Source organism: Urocitellus parryii, chromosome 5 (genome assembly GCF_045843805.1).
Source record: "Urocitellus parryii isolate mUroPar1 chromosome 5, mUroPar1.hap1, whole genome shotgun sequence".
Taxonomy (NCBI): domain Eukaryota; kingdom Metazoa; phylum Chordata; class Mammalia; order Rodentia; family Sciuridae; genus Urocitellus; species Urocitellus parryii.
The window spans coordinates 156539019-156561281 of NC_135535.1; the positions used below are offsets into that span (position 1 = coordinate 156539019).

Genomic DNA, 22263 nt, shown 5'->3' on the forward strand with positions numbered 1-22263 from the left:
TACTGCTGATCAATGCCCACAGCCCCAAGAAGGTAATATTTGAATTCTAGAGTGTTCAATGATGGCAGAAGACCAAATAGAATCTAAAAGTTTGCTGGAGCTGTAATAGGGAGTCAATAATAGAGATTAAAAAATCTATACAGAGGTGGTCACCATGAAGATGCTGGGCATGGTGACACATACCTGTAATCCCAATGGCTTGGGAGGCTGAAGCAGGAGGATTGCAAGTCTGAGGCCAGCCTCAGCAACTAGCAAGGCCCTAAGCAACTTAGCAAGACCCTGTTTCAAAGTAAAAAATTTTAAAAAGGGGTGGGGAATGTGGCTCAGAGGTTAAGCACCCCCAGGTTCTATCTCTAGTACCAAAAAAAAAAAAAAAGGAAGAGAGGAGGGAGGGAGGGAAGGAAAGTTGGAAGAAAGGGAGGGAGGGAAAGAGGGAAGGAAGGAAGGAGGAATGGATGGAAGGAAGAAAAGGGAGGGAAAATGAAAAAATAAATAAAACAATGAAGATGAATAAGCTGTTCTACATACTTAGTTTGAGAAGAGAGGCTGAAGTCTGATTTGTTCTTAAAATTTTCACACAGAAAGGTAGGCTATAAATCAGAAAATACCTGAAAATGGAGGTACTATTAAAACAGCCCAAGAACTAGGACAACAGAAGAGAGGCTTAAAGAACTGGAGTCGGGGCTGGGGATGTGGCTCAAGCTGTAGCGCGCTTGCCTGGCATGCGTGCGGCCTGGGTTCAATCCTCAGCACCACATACAAATAAAGATGTTGTATCCAACAAAAACTAAAAAATAAATATTAAAAAATTCTCTCTATCTTTAAAAAAAAAAAGAACCAGAGCCACTGGATGATGGATGATTCCATGGGCATAGAATATACTTTTTAAGAAAAAAAGTGGAATTTAGACAGATTTTAGGGAGCTAAGCTGTGAGTTAGTAAAGAAAGGAAAGCAACAAAAAGAGAATGATAATAATAGCTGGAGATGAACATGTCTCTCAAGTGAGCAGGATTGACAGCCGACTTTCCAAAAGTAAATCACACACCTTTTCTTCTTTACCTTCAATCTAGTACAATCTGCTCCCACCTACAAATACATGGAATCTGTGTTCAAAAAAAAAAAATAATAATAATCCTCAATTTGGAAATCTAATGAAAACCTTACTGATCTTACTGACTTTTCCTTTTCCATTGGATGCTCTTTGTTTTTGTTTTTTTTCTTAAGACTTTGACTCATTTATTTATTTATTTATTCATTCATTCATTTATTTTGTGTGATGATGGGGAACGATTCCAGGGCCTTGTACATGCAAGGCAAGCACTCTACCAACAGAACTATATCCCCAGTCCTGGATACTCTTTGATTGTTTGTAACATTACTATTTCCTTGTCTTCTTATTTTTCAGAATATTTTCTCTTGTTCATAAAAAGCTTTTCTTCTTCCTATTGCTGAAAAATCCCTGTATTTTGTGTTCTAATTTCTTCCAATTTCATTCTACTCAATCTCTTTTGACCTAGGAAAATTCTTTGAAGTCACCTTCCCAATTATACTATAGTAATACCTTTATCAACATCCCCACTACATTTTAAAATCTGTCTAGAGTAACACAATATTGCTACTCCTAATAAAAAGATAAACTTGCGGGCTGGGGATGTGGCTCAAGCGGTAGCGGGCTCGCCTGGCATGCCTGCGGCCCGGGTTCGATCCTCAGCACCACATACAAACAAAGATGTTGTATCTGCCGAGAACTAAAAAATAAATATTAAAAATTCTCTCTCCCTCTCTCTCTTTAAAAAAAAAAAAATATAAACGTGCTGAGGTAACAACTTTGTTTTCCTTTCAGTGAATTTCCCAATTCCTAGTGTACTATCTGGCACAAAGTAGGACTTCAAGATTCAAAGCCAACTGTGACTCCGAGCACGCATGTGTTCACCCACTCACACACACACACACACACACACACACACACACAGTCTCTCTCTTAAATGTTTCAAACTTTAGAAATTTTATATAGGCAAGTTCACAAGAAAATATGGATGAACAATATATTTAGTGTTTCTTTTTCTTTCTTTTGAGTGTATCTGTATAAAATCGGGTGGATTCACCTTAACTTTATCAATTTGGCATATGATTACTTATTAATATCCTTAAAGTTAAGGCTTGTCTGAAAAAAAAATTAATGCTTATAAAAATTAGTACTTGTTGTTTTACAAGGGATCCTGTTTTTGAAGAATTTATTAGAAAAACTAAAATAATTAACCAACGCTAAATATTAGGATTGGATAACTATAATTTGACTGAATTAAGTTGTTGAAGAAACTTACGATATTGTCTGTGCTATTGCTCCAGCAACACCACCACAAAGTAAGTTAATGTGAGTTTTCAAAACTAAGACATTAGGATTGTCTGATGAAGGTCTGCCAAGAAGGGTAGGAGCATGGGAAAGCCCAACACTCTTTAAGGTACCAAAAGTAAAAAATGAAACACCTGAAAAACAAAATATAAATTCACCATGATGCTTCACAGAACATGAGCCGCGAAAAAGTCACCTTTTCTTATGTAATAATCAATTAACTAAAGAAAGTAACTAAGCATTTCCTAATTACTGATGTTTGGCTTAACATAAGAAAGATCTAGTATTTATAATTATTGATGTATTTATAAATATTTATAAATATTTACCACCTATAAAAAATTATAGCATTGGTTTTCATATACTAGCATATTACTCATTGAAGGAAGTGGTAGTGACTGTAATGCCACCTTATATAGAATCAAAATAAACATTTTCCAAAGTTTTACATGAGTGAAAATTCATGATTAATATTTACAAGTAACTATGACAACTTATACTTACAACAATAATGAAGGTGATAATATGGGCAAAAAATTCAGAAGTGAAAAAGCATTACAATTTTAACTATAACAATTTTATCTTCAAGAAAAAATTATGAACATAATAAAATGTTCATATTGGCTCATAAGACTTGGAGATTTTAATAATATAGTATGAAGTTGGTGCTTGCTAAAAATTTTACATGATTTTGCTAGGCACAGCGGCACACACCTGTAATCCCAGGGACTTGTGAGGCTGAGGCTAGAGGATCACAATTTTGAGGCAGGCCTTAACAACTTAGTGAGTTCCTAAACAACTTAGCAAGAGGGGCTGGGGTTGTGGCTCAGTGGTAGAGTGCTTGCCTAGCATGTGTGAGGCCCTGGGTTCGATCCTCAGCACCACATAAAAAATAAAATAAAGATATTGTGTCCACCTAAAACTAAAAAGTAAATATTTTTAAAAAAGGGTTCTGCACATAACCTTTATTTGAAAAAAAAAATTAAACTAAACATGAGGTTTAGGATATAGCTTAGTTGCTAGAGTTCCTGCCTCACATGTACAAGGTCCTGGGTTCTATCTGCAGCACCACACATACACACACACAAAAAAAAAAACCTAAACCTGGACAGGTGCAGTGGCGTAGGCCTATAATCCCAGTGGCTCATGAGGCCGAAGCAGGAGGCCGGCAAGTTCAAAGCCGGCCTCAGCAACAGCAAGGCACTAAGCAACTTAGTAAGACCCTGTCTCTAAATAAAATACAAAATAGGGCTGGGGATGTGACTTTGTGGTAGAGTGCCCCTAGTTCAATCCTAGATACAAAAAAAAAAAAAAAAAAAAAAAACCTAAAAACTAAACCTGTACTGGGGATGTGGCTTAGTGATAGATCACTTGTCTAACATGCCAAAGGTCCTGGGTTCCACCCCAGGACAAGAAAAAGAACAAAAATCTAACTCAGCCTGATGAATGGCATATTTTCAGAATGATGACTTTAGACAGGTGTGGTGACACACGCCTGTAAACCCAGCTACTGAGGAGACTGAGGCAGGAAGATTGAAAATTCAAGGCCAGAGCTGAGGTTGTGGCTCAGCAGTAGAGGACTCACCTAGCAAGTGTGTGGCCCTGGATTCGATGGTCAGCACCATGTAACAATAAATAAATAAAATAAAGGTATTGTGTCCAACTACAACTAAAAAATAAGTATTAAAAAAAAAGAAAGCTTGGCTGGGGATGTGGCTCAAATGGTAGCGCGCTCGCCTGGCATGCGTGCGGCCCGGGGTTCGATCCTCAGCACCACATACCAACAAAGATGCTGTGTCCCGCCAAAAACTAAAAAATAAATATTAAAAGATTCTCTCTCTCACTCTCTCTTTAAAAAAAAAAAAATGACTGGGGATGTGGCTCAGTGGTTAAGACCCCTAGGTTCAGTCCATGGTACCAAATAAATAAATAGGGGACTGCAATCTTAGTGAGGCAGGAGGATTGTAAATTCCAGGCCTGCCTCTGTAATTCAGAAAGACCCTCAGCAATTTAGTGAGACCCTGTCCCCAAAATTTAAAGAAATAAAAAGTACTGGGGATGTAGATCAGTGGTAAAGCACCTGAGTTGGAATCCAGTACCAAAAAATAAAATAAAATAAAATCAGCAAGGAGCCAAAATGTCCATTATCACTACTTCTATTCATTACTGCACTAAAGGTCCCTAGCCATTATACTAAGATAGGATAAACACAAAAAAGAAAGAAGGATTGGATTAGAAGGAAAAAAATGATATTTTTGCACAGAATATGACTGTTCATATAGAAAACCCAAACTATCTATAAGTAACATGGAGGCTGACTATAATAATGTGAACATGGACAGGCACATGGGGCATATCTGAAATCCCAGTGACTTGGGAGCCTGAGTCAGAAGGACCACAAGTTTGAGGCAGGCCTCAGCAATTTAGTCACACCCACAGCAATTTAGTGAGATCATCTAAAAAAAAAAAAGAAAAAAAAGAACTAGGAATGTATTCTGTGGTTAAGCACCCCAGGGTTCAACCCCAAGTACCAAATATTAATGATTATAATAATGTCAACAGTAGGAAAATGGCTAGCTATAATATAAAAATTAAATCAAACAGTAAACTGAAAATGTACTAGTCTAAAAGATACATCAAAACTTGTGTCTAAACAACAACAAAAAAACTTGTTCTACAGCCCAGTACAGTGGCACATGCCTATAATCCTAGCAACTCAGGACAGTGAAGCAGGAAGATCTCAAGTTCAAATCCAGCCTGAGCAACTTAGAAAGGCGCTAAGCAACTTAGTGAGCCCCTATCTCAAAATTTAAAAAAAAAACAGAGGGGTAGGGATGTGGCTCAGTGGTTAAATGCTTTTGGGTTCAATATCTTGTACCAAAAAACAAAAACAAAATCCTTGTATCTACAAATATATCTAACAAAAATGACCACTACCAGCTGGGGTTGTAGCTCAGTGGTACAGCGCTCATTTAGCAAGGGCGAGGCACTGGGTTCAATCCTCAGCACCACACAAAAATGAATAAATAAAAACAAAGGCATCGTGTCCACCTAAAACTAAAAAAAAAAAAATCATATTTATAAAAAAATACCTTTATGAAATTTCATTCAAAATTCCAATGAGGATTTTTGTGAAATAGCAAATGCTAATTTTAAAACATTCATGGAACAGCAAAATATCTATAGTTCTTGATTTTCTTGAAAATAATAAATAAGGTGAAGGAATTTGCCCTACAAAATATAATGACTCCTTACAAAATAGTACTCTACTTTGAAAAAAAAAAAGTATCATTGCAGGCCACAGGGAAAAGAGATACTATTTAATGAATGGTACTGGGCCAAATGGTTATCCTTAACAAAGGAAAAAATAATCCAAGGCTGGGGATGTGGCTCTTGACTAGCATGCACAAGGCTCTAGATTCAATCCCCAGCACTAAGGGAAGAAAAAACAACAACAAAAAAAAATTTGGAAAAGCTGGGCATGGTAGCACACACCTGTAATTCCAGTGGCCTGGCAGGCTGAGGCAGGAGGATAACAAGTTCAAGGCCAGCCTCAGCAACTTAGCAACATAGTGAAACCCTGTCTCAAAATTTAAAAAGTTAAATAAAAAATTTATTTTGGAAGCTTTGTATAAATTAAAACATATTCAATTAAAAGATATTCTTATTCTATTACCCTGCAATTCCACTTCTGAGTTTTTGACCCAAAGATATAAACATAAGCACATAAAAAGACTTTTATGTTTACAGTAGCTTTATTTATAATAACCCTAACTTGGAAAAACTCCAAATATCCTTTTTTTTTTGAGAGAGAGAATTTTTTAATATTTACTTATTTATTTATTTTTAGTTTTCTGCGGACACAACATCTTTGTTTGTATGTGGTGCTGAGGACTGAACCCGGGCCGCACGCATGCCAGGCGAGCACACTACCGCTTGAGCCACATCCCCAGCCCCCAAATATCCATTAATGGGAAAATAAACATACTATTCTATGCTCATACAATGAAATCTGACTCAGCAATTTAAAAAAATGCAATGAAATTTATAACCACAATGAGATACAACTTCACACTCAATAGATTGACTATAACTGAAAGTCAAATAAAAACAAGCATTACCAAAAATGTACAAAAATAAGAACTCACATATTGCTAGCAGGAATGTAAAATAGTGAAGCCATCAGGAAAAGAGTTGGACAATTCCTCAAAATATTAAACAGTTAGGAAAATACCCAAGAGAAATGAAAACATATAACCATACAAAAACATGTATATGAATGTTCATAGCAGCATTTTTTCCTCTTGGCCAAAAACAGAAAACAACCCAAATGCCTGTCAACTTAAGAATGGATAAACAAAATGCAACACGTCCATGCAGTAGAATACCATTTGGCCATGAAAAGGAATGATGAATATGGCAACATGAATGAACCTCGAAATCATTACACTAAATGAAAGATACCAGTCATAAAAGACCATGTATAAAATGACTTCATTTGTATGAAATATCCAGAAAAAGCAAATCAATAGAGATGAAAAGATGAGTAGTTGCTTAGGACTGGGAAGTGATGGACAAAGGCTGAAAAGTTTCTTTCAGAGGTAATTAAAATGTTATAATACTGATTGTGGTGACAGTTGTACAACTCTGTAAATATACTCAAAATCAATAAAAATATACATTTAAATAAGTAAATTTTATGGCATGTGAATTGTAACTCAATACAGCTGTTATAAAAAAAAACCCATAGAGGGTTGAGGTTGGTGCTCAGTGCTAGAATGCCTAGCACGTGTGAGGAAGTGGGTTGTGGGTTCAATCCTCAGCACCTCATAAAAATAAGTAAATAAATAATAACGATATTGTGTTCACCTACAACTAAAAAAAAAAAAAAAAGGGACACATTAAGTTTAAAAAAACATAGAATTCCCTTCATCAAACTATAGGGTCAGGTATGGTGGTGACTTGAGAGGCAGAGGCAGGAAGATGGCAAGTTCAGGACCAGCCTCAGCAAATTATCGAGACCCTAAGAATTAAGTAAGACCCTATCTCAAAATAAAAACACACAAAAAGAGCAAGGGTTGTAGTTCAGTGGTTAAGCAATACTGGGTTCAATCCCTGGTACTAAATAAATTAAATTTAAAAAATTTTTAATGATACTATAGAGCCAGGTGTGGTGGCACACACCTGTAATCCCAGCAGCTGAGGAGGCTGAGAAAGGAGGATCCTGAGTTCAAAACCAGCCTCAGCAAAAGCGAGGTGTTAAACAACTCAGTGAGACCCTGACTCTAATAAAATACAAAATCCAGCTGGGATGTGGCTCAGTGGTTGAGTGCCCCTGAGTTCAATCCCTGGTACCCCCCCCAAAAAAGAAAAATGACATTATAGGGTTGGGGGTGCAGCTCAGTGGTACAGCACTACCACTCACGAGGCCCTGAGTTTAATAACTAGTTATGCAAAAAAGTAAATAATTAAAGACACTATAAATAACAGGGCACAGTGGCACATGTCTGTAATCATAGCTACTCAGAAGGCTGACGCAGGAGGATCTCAAGTTTGAGTTCAGTCTGGGCAACTTAGAGAGACTGTGTCTCAAAAAAATAGGAGGTAGCTTTACATGGTGGCACAATTTAGTGAGTCCCTGTCCCAAGATAAAAAATTTTAAATAAAATAAAGTGGGCTGGGGATATAACTCAGTTGGTAGAGTGCTTACCTTGCATGGACAAGGCCCTGGGTTCAATCCGCAGCACCACAAAAAAATAAATAAATAAAACAAAGGACTGGGGGGTGTGGCTCAATCTCTGGTACCAAAAAAAAATTTTTTTTAAAGAATAATGAGGGGCTGGGGATGTGGCTCAAGCGGTATCGCGCTTGCCTGGCATGCGTGTGGCCTGGGTTCGATCCTCAGCACCACATACAAACAAAGATGTTGTGTCCGCCTAAAAAATAAATATTAAAAAAATTCTCTCTCTCTCTCTCTCTGTAAAAGAAGAAGAAGAAGAAGAAGAAGAAGAAGAAGAAGAAGAAGAAGAAGAAGAAGAAGAAGAAGAAGAACAAGAAGAAAAAGAAGAAGAAGAAGAAGAAGAAGAAGAAGAAGAAGAAGAAAAAAGAAATGGGGAGGGGAGTGGTTGGGGAAAGGGAGGGCAAGACTGAACAAGAAGTTCAGTGTTAGAGCACCCTGGATTCAATTTCCAATATTGCCTAAATAAATAAATAATAAATAAAAAATCCAAGCCACAAACAGCAAGATAATATTTTTAATATATATAAATAAAAATTACATAAAGAATTAATACAAGCCATGTATGGTGGTGGCACACCTGTAATCCCAGCAACTGGGAGGCTGAGGCAGGAAAATCATGAGTTCAAGGCCTGTTTTATCAGTTTAGCAAGACCGTGTCTCAAAATAAATTGAAAAAGGGCTGGGGATGTAGCTTAGTGGTAGAATGCTTGCCTAGCATGTGTTAGGCCCTGTGTTCAATCCCCAATACCAAAAGGGGCGGAAGGCGGGGGGCACGGAGTGGGGAGAATTGAGACAAATCAATAAGAAAAGTAGGCCAAACACATGTATAAACAGGTACTTCACAAAAAAGGAAATGCGATTGATAATACATAAAAATTGTTCAATCTCATCAGTAATCTGGGAGACACAAAATAAAATTTCATAAATTACTTTTTATTCCCTACAAAAATCACAAAAGAGCTAGGCACGAGGGGACATGCCTGTAATCCCAGCAGCCCAGGAGGCTGAGACAGCCAGCCTCAGGAACAGAGAGATGCTAATAAGCAACTCAGTGAGACCCTGTCTTTAAATAAAATAAAAAATAGGGGTTGGGGTTGTGGCTCAGCAGTGGAACGCTTGCCTAGCACATGAGAGACCCTGGGTTCAAACCTCAGCATCCCGTATAAGTAAATAAATTAAATAAGCTAAAAAATAAATATTAAAAAAAATAATAATACAAAATAGGGCTGGGGATATGGCTTAGCCGCTGAGTGCCGCTGAGTTCAAACCCTGGTACCTCACCAAAAAAAAACTCACAGAAGATTTCGAAATCAGTTAATACTAATAGGATTTTTTTTTTTTCTTTTAAGTACAAGAATTGAACCCAGAGTCTGGGACATGGTAGACAAGCACTCTACCATTGACTGGGTGTACCCTGAGCCCTTTTTTATTTTATTTTGAGACAAAGTCTTGCAAAATTGATCAGGCTGGCCTTAAATATACAACCCTCCTGCCTCAGCTTCCCAAATAGCTGGAATTACAGGCATGTGGCACCATACCTGACTACTAATGGGAATTTTAACCACTACTGGTGGAAATATAAATGGATAGCAACTATTTTCAATCAATTTGATCTTATCTACAAGAAGTGAAGAAACACATTACTTACAACCCAAAAATTCTACTCCTAGTTATATAGTCCAGAAAACAATCTTGAACTAGAATATATAGACGACTGGATAAATAAATGAACATTTATCCATAATATGAATATATCTTTAAAATATAATTCCATGAAACACAAAGTATTGATACTTCCATACCATGGAATAATAATCATCAACAAAAAAGAACAAACTATTGATACAAACAACTTGGATGAATCTACAGGAACTTATGAGTGAAAAATCAATAACCAAAAGTCATATACTAAATGATACCATTTATATAAAATTATTGAAAGTTTATTACCTCAGGAGTTAGGGAAAGGACAGGAGGGGTATGGCTATAAAAGTCAGCAAGATCTTTCTGATGATGTACCTATTTTGTATCGTTACAGTATGTAAATATTCTAGTTATGATAGTGTACTAGTTTTTTAAGGCATTCCCATTGGGGGAAACTGGGTAGAGTATGCAAGATCTCTCCTTATTGATTCTTACAACTTTATGTAAATCTATAATTATCTCAAAATTTAAAATTAGATTAAAAACAGGAATATAAACAAGGTAACAACAAAATTTGAGAACTACAGATATCATATCTCTCCTTTCTACTTTTCTATATTTTCTAAATTTCCCATAATACATCATCATTATTTATCATAAGGGAAAAAATATTTTTCAATTCTTTCTTTTAATAAACATACTCATAAAACTGTATCCTTAACAATCATCTAAAATAGTGTGCATTAACAAGACTATACCTGACACCGATGTTAAGAAAATCATGTTGTTTTTTTGTTGTTGTTGTTGTTTTAATATTTATTTTTTTAGTTGTAGTTGGACACAATACCTTTATTCCATTTATTTATTTTTTTATGTGGTACTGAGGATCCAACCCAGGGCCCCTCGCATGCTAGGTGAGTGCTCTACGACTGAGCCACAATCCCAGTCCCATGAAAATCATGTTAAAAGTGAACATCTAATCATTCTACATGAATAGTCATCTTTGTAAGACCATATATGGACCATAATTTTATCTTCATCATTTAGCAAGTAAAAAGCCTTTGTAAGTAGCATCCTTCATGTTACCATTTTTGAAAAAAACTGGTAACAATTTAAACACACAAAGTAGGATCCTGCCTAATTTGAAACATACCTGCATATGGAGCCATTCCTAATATAGTGGGCATCAGTCCTCTGTAAAATCCAAGGAAACCACCTTCCTTTTTGTGAAGAAAATTAGAAGTGATATTACATTGTGTTCATTATGATAAAATTCAAAGAATAAAAACACACACAAACTGGAAAAATTATTCTGGGACCCACACTGAAATATAAGAATAGGCTTTCATAATTATTATTATTAATATCAGTTAGATATAATTCAAAATAATTTCCTAAATATAAAAGGACATGTTAAATATGTGGAAGGTAAATATGAAATACCTTTGCATAAATTGTTTTGAATGCATGAATGATTCCTGTATAGGTGTGTTCCCCTTTCACCTGGAATGCTAGGCGTACTCTAACCATGTCAAGAGGGTAAGTACAGATAACTGCTGTCATACCTGGAAAGAAAATTAAAACTTAAATATAGAAAAAAAATTATGACACAAACATGTATGTGTATATGTATGCATTTATGTGTATGTATGTGTACGGATCTCTCCTATCAATAGTAGTGTTCTCAATACCAGAGTAATGATGAAAACCCAATGAAATCAAAGGTGACATTAATGATGGAATTATAATCAGCTGGAAAAAAACATGTAGGAAGGGTCAGTCTGTTAAATTCTTTTAAAGTTCTTCCCATTTGCACTAGTATTTTTAGTACCAAATGGTATAAGTAGATCATGAGGCGGCTTTTTTGGAATTTGGGAATTGGATCCAGAGTCTCACACATGCTTAGTAAGTTCTCTACCACTGAGCAATAATCCCTGCTCATAAGGGGTTGTTTATTTTATTTTTTTAGTTGTAGATGGAACAATACCTTTATTTTATTTATTTTTATGTGGTCTTTAAGATCAAACTCAGTGCCTCACATGTGGTAGGCAAGCATTCTACCACTGAGCTAGAACTTCAGGTTGTTTATTTTTTAAGAGACAACATCTTGCTTGCTTGCCCAAGGTAGCCTCCAATTACTGAGCCTGATCACTCCTCCCATCTCAGCCTCCCAAGAAGCTGGAACTACAGGTGTGTACCACCTATATACAAAATAGACTGGCTTTTATTATAACAGTTTATAAAAACAATTTATTCTACTGCTTCTCTATGTATAGTTAAGATATCAGAAAGGATATGCTATATACCTCTGACACTAAGCAAGACATGTGATTTTGATTTTTTACTTATTTTCCCAAAACATAAAATGGAGAAATTGTTTACTTAATGGAACACAAAGAATTCTTTTCTTAAAATTATATTGAAGCTGGCATGGTGGTGCACACCTGTAATCCCAGTGGCTTGGGAGGCTGAGACAGGAGGATCGAGAGTTCAAAGACAACGTCAGCAATGTCGAGGTGCTAAGCAACTCAGTGAGACCCTGTCTCTAAATAAAATACAAAATAGGGCTGGGGATGTGGCTCAGTGGTTGAGTGCCTGCAAGTTCAATACCTGGTACTAAAAAAGAAAAACGACCAAAAAGATCACAAAGAATAAAAAAATTGGGGCTGGGGATGTGGCTCAGTAGTAGAGCATTTGCCTAGCATAGTGAGGCACTGGGTTTGATTCTCAGCACCACATATTAATAAATAATAAAGGTCCATTGACAACTAAAAAAATATTTTAAAAAATTAAAGAGAAATAGAAATAAATACATAATCACAAGGGTTGGGTGTAGATCAGTGGTAGAGCACTTACATAGCATGAGTGAAGTCCTGGGTTCAATCCTCAGCACCAAAAAAAAAATTAAAAGTAAAACCAAATCACAAGGTCAAAAGACAAACATAAAACTGGGAAATAAACATTAGCAATATTTTCCTCAGCACAATGGCCAACAGCTGTAATCCCAGCAGCTTGGGAGGCTGAGGCAGGAGGATCACAAGTTCAAAGCCAACCTCAGCAACTTAGCAAGACCCTAAACAACTTAGGGAAATCTTGTCTCCATAAAAAACATTTTTAAAAGGGCTAGGGATGTGGCTCAGTAGTAAACTGCATCTCAGTTCAATCCCCAGTACAGTACCAACAAGAAAAAAAATTAACTTCTCAGAAATAAAATAGACCTACTCCTCTTACCTGCCATGGATCCAGCCATTAATCTGTGCACATGACCAGAAACTCCCAGCTTTGTGGTAATTAACTAGAAAACAAAAATACTGAATTAAATTATATTTTTTACATGATGTCCATTTCACCATTTAATAATGAAGATTATCAAATTTACAATTACAATACTATATATTAACAACAATAAACTGAAAGTGTGAATGAGGGTAGTAGGAGTAAAAAGCCACTATAGGGGCTACGGATGAACTCAATGGTAGAGTGGCGTGTTGCTTGACAAATGTGCACAGGGCCCTGGGTTCAATCCCTAGCACCTCAAAATGAGAGTTTAAAAAAAAAAAAAAAGGCAAATAAGCTACCACAGACAATGAGGCTTTGGTACAGTCATGGCATCAGTGCTGACTAACCACCTTGAAATATTTTTCTCATTGCTATCTATCACTTTTCCTTCTAAGATAAGAGGGCTAGGGAAGTATCTCAGGAATAGAGTTAGCAACGCAAAACTTATGGTAAAGTAATTAGCTCAGTGGTAGAGTATTTGCCTAGCATGCAGAGGCTCAGGTTCCATCCCCAGCAAGGGAGAAAAAAGATAAATACCATTTGAAATGTAATCAATTTAACCCTTTTTTAATGTTAAGATAATATTTGAGGAGACAAACTTTTTTTTTTTTTTAAATGGTACTTGGGATTGAACCAAAGGGCACTTAACCACTGAGCCACATCCCCAGCCCTTTACATTTTTTATTTTGAGGCAGGGTCTCACTAAATTGATTAGGGCCTCACTAAGTAGCTGAGACTGTCTTTGAATGTGCTGATCCCTCTGGCTCAGCCTCTCAAGCCGCTGGGATTATAAGCATGTGCCACCATGTCCAGGCTTTCTTATTACTTTTGCTGTATTGGATTGAACTCAGAGACACTCAACCAATGAGCTACATCTCTACCCGATATCCATCCACCTATCTATCTACCCACCTACCTACCTACCTACCTATCTATCTTACTGGAAATTAAGTAAGAAATTAAGTAAGATGCTTTGCCACTGAGCTACATCCCCCAGTCCTTTTTTTTTTTAATATTATTTTTTATTTTGAGACAAGGCATTGCTAATTTGCCCAGGCTGGCCTCAAATTTGTGATCTTCCTACCTCAGCCTCCCAAATAGCTGGGAGTACAGGTGTGTACAACTATGCGCAGTTTATTTTTATCTTTTTGACTTTTCTTCATAAATATGAACATAAAGAATATATTCCCCATTCCTTTTTGTTTAGAATCAGAATAAAGTTGTATTTCAAATATCTAAAAAAATATATATAAAGAATATATTCATGGGCTGGGGCTGTAGCACGTGCCTCACACATGTGAGGCACTGGGTTCGATCCTCAGTACCACATAAAAATAAGTAAATAAAGATATTGTGTCCATCTACAACTAAAAAGAATATTTTTTAAAAAAAGAATATATATTAAGAATTGTAATGCAAAAAAAGAATATATTCATAAATGACTAACAACTATGGAATAGGTAATTCTAAAACCAAGTTATATTTACAAATTAAACATTATCAAATCTCATTCCTTATAAAGATATTACTTTATTCATTTATTGAAAGTAAATTAAAGTTCATGGGCTAGAGGTGAAGCTCAGTGGTAGAGCACTTGCTTAGCATGTGTGAAGTACTAGGTTCAATCCTCAACACCACATAAAAATGAAGTTATTATGTCCATCTACAAGTTAAAGTAAAAAAATAAAAAAGTATATAGTTCAAAGCACTAGCATGTGAGTTCTATCAAAGTACTGAGTTCTATTCCCAGCACTACAAAATAAATAAATAAATAAATAAAACAAAATTCAAAGTAAATGTCTGGTCAAGTAAGTATAATATTCAATGACACTAAAGAGAAAGAGGAAAATTCAACTACCGTTTTATAATGCTCAAATGCCATAAACTGGATTGCACCATAGGGAAAGATTCGAATCATCATTGCACCATTTCCTTTATACAATCCAAGGTATCCTTCCTTTTGGGGAACGGCCCGCAATGCAGAAAATACTCCTATTTTTAGAAAGATTTCAGAATAAAAATACAATTAAAACAGAAAATTATCTAAATTTGTTTTCATGACAATCATTGATAGAGATAACTAAGCCATTATTCATAAAATAATTTTGCTAAGAATTATACAAATGGCAATTTCTATATAACAGATATATTTACTTAAAATCTTAATTATAAAAATAAGCATATATCTTAGATTAGGTAGAGGGAAGTGAAAGGAGGGGAAGGCAGGGGATATGGGAATAAAAAAGACAGTAAAATGAAACAGACATTATTACTTTATGCATGTATGTGACTGTATGACCAATGTGATTCTATAATATGTATACTCAGAAAAATGAGAAATTATATCTCATCTATGTATGATATATATGATATATATAAGTGCATTCTACTGTCATGTATAACTAATTAAAACAAAATTTTTTAAAAAAAGAAATATTTGTAGTGGCTATTGATCTATTTGGATGTTACATTTTTTTCTAAATAAACTTCTATAACATTCTTAAAAATAAGCATATAACATATAAAATATAAAGCCTACTATAGCAAGAACAGCTAAAAATTATATTAAATTATTGAAAATTAAATTGAGGGGTTGGAGTGTGGCTCAGCGGTAGAGCGCTCACCTCGCATATGCAAGACCCTGGGTTCGATCCTCAGCACCACATAAAAAAATAAACAATGAAATAAAGGAATTGTGTCCAACTACAACAAAAAAATAAATATTAAAAAAATTTAGGGGGCTGGGGATGTGGCTCAAGCGGTAGCGCGCTCGCCTGGCATGCGTGCGGCCCGGGTTCGATCCTCAGCACCACATACCAACAAAGATGTTGTGTCCGCCGAGAACTAAAACATAATAAATATTAAAAAAAAAAAAATTCTCTCTCTCTCTCTCTCTCTCTCTCTCTCTCTCTCTCTCTCTCTCCTCTCTCACTCTCTCTTTAAAAAAAAAATTTAAAAAGAAAAAGAAAATTAAATTGAGGGGCTGGGGCTGGGGCTCAGTGGTAGAGTGCTTGCCTAGCATGTGTGAGGCACTGGGTTCGATTCCCAGCAACACATAAAAATAAATAAAATAAAGGTCCATTGACAACTAAAAAATATAAAAAAAGAAAATTAAATTGAATTACAAAATCTATAAAAGATTAACAATGGAGGGCTGGGGCTGTCGCTCAGTGGCAGAGCACTTGCCTAGCACGTGTAACACACTAGGTTCAATCCCTAGCACCACATAAAAAAAATAAACAAAGAAAGTCATTCTGTCCATCTACAACTACCCAAAAAAAACAACAAAACAAAACAAATATATATATATATATATATATATATATATATATATATATATATATATATAAATAAAATAAATATATATATAAAAGCCAATGGAAATATTTAAGAATCCAGAAATTGCACTGAAGATGACTGACTCCATATAAAAAGATAAAGGACTCTTTCCCAGACTGACCCAGATGTATGTGTGTTTGATGAAACTTTGTTTATGTGAGGAAACTACTAAATAGAACAAGCAAATAAAAAGATGATTTACTGGGACTGGGATTATAGTTCGGTGACAGAGTGTGTGTTTATCATGTGTGAGGCGTGTGAGGCACTGGGTTTAAATTCTAGCACATACACACAAAAACAAGGACTGGGGCACCATATAGCTCAGCTGTATAGTGCTTGTCTTGATCTCCAGCAGTACAAAAGAAAAAGAAAGAAAACAAAAAGCCAACCTATTAAAATTATTTAAATGTGGGGGCAACTTTTCAATATTAGGATATTTTAATTAGAAATACTGATAAACAGGGCTAGGGTTGTGGCAGTGGTAGGGCACTTGCCTAGCATGTGTGAGGCACTGAGTTTGCTTCTCAGCACCGCATATAAATAAAGTCGGGGCTGGGATTGTGGCTCAGTGGTAGAGTGCTTGCCTAGCATGCACAGGGCCCTGTGTTTGATCCTCAGCACCACATAAAAATAAATGAATGCAATAAGGGTATTGTGTCCAAATAAATATTTAAATAAAGTCCATTTGACAACTAAGAAAAGAAAAAACAAAAAAAAAAAGAAATATTAATGAACAAAAGTCAGACTTCTGCTACGCATGGTGGTGCACACCTGTAATCCCAGCAACTCTGGAGACTGAGGCAGGAGGATCATAAATTCAAAGCCAGCCTTGGCAGTTTAGCAAGGCCCTCAAGCAACTTAATGAGAACCTGTTTAAAAAGTGTGTGGGGTGGGGGGAGGTGTGCTGAGGATATAGCTCAGTTGGTAGAGTGCTTGCCATGCATGTACAAGGCCCTGGGTTCAATCCCTAGCACCACAAAAAAAAGAAGAAGGCAGGACTGAGAATATGATTCAGGGGGCTGGAGCTGTAGCTCAGTGGTAGAGTGCTTGCCTAGCATGCGTGAGGCCCTGGGTTTGATTCTCAGCACCACGTAAAAATAAACAAATAAAATAAAGGCACCCGTCCATCTATAACTACCCAAAAAAAAAAAAAAAAAAAAAAAAAAAGAGAGAGAATATGATTCAGTGGTTAAACACCCTTGAGTTCAATCCCTGGTACCAAAAAAAAAAAAAAGAAGTTCAGATTCCCTTCCAAATTTTTCAATCAAAAGTTTCATCAAGGGCTGGGGTTTAGCTCAGTGGTAGAGCGCATATGTGAGGCACTGGGTTGGATCCTCAGCACCACATAAAGTAAAATAAAGACATCTATAATTAAAAAAAAAAGAAAAGAAAAAGTTTCATCAAACACTACCCACCATAGGAACAAAGTAATCCAGACTTTGGGGATGGTACCAGAAGATCTCAGAGATGACACTCTCCCAAATTAACAAGCCAGTTATAATTCCAGACAAAGAATATGTGGAATGTAGCCCCCTGTTCCTGCTGATGGGCAGAATCACAGACTTTAGGACAGAAATACCCTGTTTCTTCTTTACTAGCAAAGAAATAAACTTTCTTTTATCTTTTTCTCAAAAAAGAAAAAAAAAAAGTTTAATCAAGATGGGTGCAGTGGCACAGGTATGTAATTTCAGCAGCTTAGAGGGCTGAGGAAGGAGGATTGTGAGTTCAATGCCAGCCTCAGCAACTTAGTAAGTCCCTAAGCAACTCACAGAGGCCTCTCTAAACAAAATACAAAAAGGGGCTGTGGATGTGGCTCAGTGGTTTAGAGCCCCTGGGTTCAATCTCCTATACAAAAAAAAAAAAAAAAAAAAAAAATCATCAAAAATGAAAATGAAATTTCTGTGGTTCATACCTATGGAAATAATTGGGGTTTTTTTTGTTTTTTTGTTTTTTTTACTTTTTGGGGTTTTTTTTATTTGTTGATGGACCTTTATTTTATTCATTTATCTATATGTGGTGCTGAGATTCAAATCCAGTGCCTCTCACAGTTGAGGCAAGCGCTCCACCATGGAGCCACAACCCCAGCACGATGATTGGGTTTTGACACTATTGTACACGGTGTGCCTTCCTCCTCAAAGCTTGTGCCTATTATTTTAAGAATCTAAACTTTATTTTATTTATTTGTTTTTATGTTGTGTTAAGGATCAAAACCAGGGCCTCACTCAAGCTAGGCAAGCACTCTATCACTGAGCTACAATCCCAGCCCCAAAATGAAAAAAAATATATATAAAAGTCAAAACTAGGCTCATTTCTAATTTTAGATTATAAGAGGCCTTCCTATTAATTAAAACAGTAGGTACTCAACATCTAAGAAATGATATACCCCAAAAGCATTTTTTAAAGAGAGAGAGAGAGAGAGAAAGGAGAGAATTTTTTTTTTTTTTTTAAAGAGAGAGTGAGACAGGAGAGAGAGAGAGAGAGAGAGAGAGAGAGAGAGAGAGAGAGAGAGAGAGAGAGAGAGAGAATTTTTAATATTTATTTTTTAGTTCTCGGCAGACACAACATCTTTGTTGGTATGTGGTGCTGAGGATCGAACCCGGGCCGCACGCATGCCAGGCGAGCGCGCTACCGCTGAGCCACATCTCCAGCCCCCGAGAGAATTTTTTAATATTTATTTTTCATTTTTCGGCAGACATAACATCTTTATTTTATTTTATGTGGTGCCGAGGATCAAACCCAGCGCCCCACGCATGACAGTCCTTCCTATTTTTTATTTTTTTGAGACTCACATTGCCAATGCTGACCTCAAACTTATGATCCTCCTGCCTCAGTCTCTTGAGTCTCTGAGATTACATGCATATACCACCAAATCCAGCTAACCCTTGTTTAATTTGATTCAAAAGTGCAACAATTTAAAGTAAGTTAAATTTAGAACAATTTAACGTTTCCAAATTAATACCTGTTAAATATATCAACCTATAGGCTATCATTTTTTTATTTTTTTTAATACTGGAGATGTGTAAGTGACAGAAAAGTTTATAAGGTACAGAAATAAAGAGGAAGTTTCAAAAATAACTGATAATATCTTTCTAAAACTCTGTGGCAGTTCTGCATATACTTATTACATTATTCTTTAAAACTTGTTGATTGTCACATATATTTTGTTAAAAACATTTTAAGAGAAACCATTATTAAAAACGAAGTAATATAGTAGTTTCAAAAATAGAAATCTAGTAAACAAAAGACCAGGGGAAGAAGATGAAGAGGACAGGATACAAGAAAGCACAGCCAGGGCTGGGTTGTGGCTCAGTTGTAGGTGCCTGCCTGGCATGTGTGAGCCACTGGGTTCCATCCTTAGTACCACATATAAATAAATAAAATAAAGATCTATCAACAACTAAAAAAATATTTTAAATAAATAAAGTATAAAAAAAGAAAGAAAGCACAGCCAGGTGTGATGGCACATGCCTGTAATCCCAGCAATTTGGGAGGCTGAGGCAGGAATATTACAAATTCAAAGCCAGCCTTGGTAACAGCAAGGCGCAACTCAATGAGACCCCTTCTCTAAATACAAAATAGAGCTGGGGACGTGGCTCAGTAGTTGAGTGTTCCTGAGTTCAATCCCCAGTACCCGCCCCCCGCCCCAAAAAAAAGTGGATGTTGAACCTTTCCAAATTAATACCTGTTAAATATATCAACCTATAGGCTATCATTTTTTTATTTTTTTAATATTGGAGATCGAACCCAGGGCACTCTACCACTGAACTACATGCCCAGCCCTTTTTATTTTTTGAGACAGGGTTTCACTAAATTGCTGAAGCTGACCTAGAACTTGCAATCCTCTTGCTTTAGCCCCTTGAGTCACTGGGATTACAGATGCACAACACTAGGCTGTCCTGTTTTTACTTTGGAAAATCAACTATTTCTTTATAACACTGGACTCATTTTTGCAAGTGTTATAAACAGTGTTTGAAAAAAATGTGCATTCTCAGCAGCATGCAAAGTTCCATATGTATATATTATATCAAATTTCTATGCCATGTGCAATGGCCACACCTGTCATCCCAGTAACTCAGGAGGGTGCCCCGGGCAGTATAGCAAGACCCTATCTCAAATATTAAAATTAAAAAAGGGATGGTGATGTAGCTCAGAGGCAGAGTACTCCTGAGTTCAATTGCGAGTACCACAAAAAATAAAAATAAAAAAGCTTATTCATTATTGAAAGCCTTCTCCAAGGCTGGGGATATAGCTCAGTTGGTAGAGTGCTTGCCTAGCATACACAAGGCCTTGGTTCAATCCCCACCCCACACACATACACACATACACAAATAAATAAATAACTAGGTAGGTAGATAGATAGATAAATAGATATAAAAATAATGAGAATTTTAAAAGGGGGAGGGAGGGGCTGGGGTTGTGGCTCACGGGTAGAGTGCTCGCCTAGCATGTCCTAGACCCTGGGTTTGATCCTTAGCACCACATAAAAATAAATAAAATAAAAGTATTGTGTCCAACTACAACTAAAAAATACATTTAAAAAAATAAATCCTTCTCGGGCTGGGGATGTGGTTCAAGCGGTAGCGCGCTCGCCTGGCATGCGTGCGGCCCGGGTTCGATCCTCAGCACCACATACCAACAAAGATGTTGTGTCCGCCGAGAACTGAAAAATAAATATTAAAATTCTCTCTAAAAAAAATTAAAAATAGGGCTGGGGATGTGGCTCAAGCGGTAGCGCGCTCGCCTGGCATGCGTGCGGCCCGGGTTCGATCCTCAGCACCACATACAAACAAAGATGTTGTGTCCGCCGAGAACTTAAAAATAAATATCAAAAATTCTCTCTCTCTCTCTCTCTCTCTCTCTCTCTCTCTCTCTCTCTCTCTCTCTCTCCTCTCTCACTCTCTCTTTAAAAATAAAAAAATAAAAAAAAATAAAAAAAATTAAAAATAAAAATAAATAAATAAATACTTCTCCTCTGTATTTTTACTTACTTTTTATTAAGTAAGGATTAGAGGAACTAATATTTGGTAAAATATAAGTACATGCTTACATATGTATATGTTAGCTCTGGAAGAAAATGAAAGAGACTTTTAAAACTGCTTAATTTCAAATTGAAACAAGAAGAGGAAACATTTTGCTTTTATATTATATAAATTATCAACCTTGTTAAAATAATATATATTCGGGGCTGGAGATGTGGCTCAAGCGGTAGTGGGCTCGCCTGGCATGTGTGCAACCCTGGGTTCAATCCTCACCACTACATACAAATAAAATAAAGATGCTGTGTCCTCCGAAAACTAAACAATAAATACTAAAAAATTCTCTCTCTCTTTCTCTCTCTCTTTAAATAATAATAATAATAATAATATATATTCAAACAAATAATAAATAGGACTGGAGGTATGGTTCAGTCTTAGAGCATCCCTAGGTTTAATCTTCCCAAAATAACCCCACTGCCACAAAATTTTTTTAAAATTAATAAATAAAATTTAAAAGCATGGTACCCCAGGAGCTGGGGTTCTGGCTCTGCAGTAGAGCCCTCGCCTACCACATGTGAGGCCCTGTGAGGTCCTGGGTTCGAACCTCAGCACCACATAAAAATTAATAAACAAAATAAAGGTATTATGTCCAACTAAAAATAAAAAAAATATATTTTTTTAAAAAAGCATGGTACCTCATAAATATGTACAATTATATGCAACAATTAAAAAGGGTAAATATTTTCAAAAGAAAATTTCGAATAACTATCTTATAAATCTAAAGGGGTTAGAATAAAATGCTCAAAATCTTTATTTACTTATTTATTTATAATACTAGGGATTGAAAGTGGTGGCACTCTACCACTGAGCTACATCCTCAGAACATTTGTTTGTTTGTTTGTTTATCTATTTATTCTGGTAGTGAAGAATG

The 22263-nt window shown here is 36.1% G+C and overlaps 1 protein-coding gene across 2 annotated transcripts in view; it reads right to left on the reverse strand.

Moving 5' to 3' along the window:
* The window catches only part of Slc25a16 (solute carrier family 25 member 16), a 43810-nt gene that overhangs the window by 6098 nt on the left and 15449 nt on the right, over positions 1-22263 (reverse strand). For both annotated transcript variants that reach the window (XM_026394648.2, XM_026394649.2), the window contains exons 3-7: positions 14876-15009; positions 12970-13033; positions 11182-11303; positions 10892-10958; positions 2326-2488 (exon numbers count right to left, since the gene is read on the reverse strand). In XM_026394648.2, the coding sequence (XP_026250433.1) occupies positions 2326-2488; positions 10892-10958; positions 11182-11303; positions 12970-13033; positions 14876-15009 (550 nt within the window). The remainder of the gene's footprint in view (positions 1-2325; positions 2489-10891; positions 10959-11181; positions 11304-12969; positions 13034-14875; positions 15010-22263) is intronic.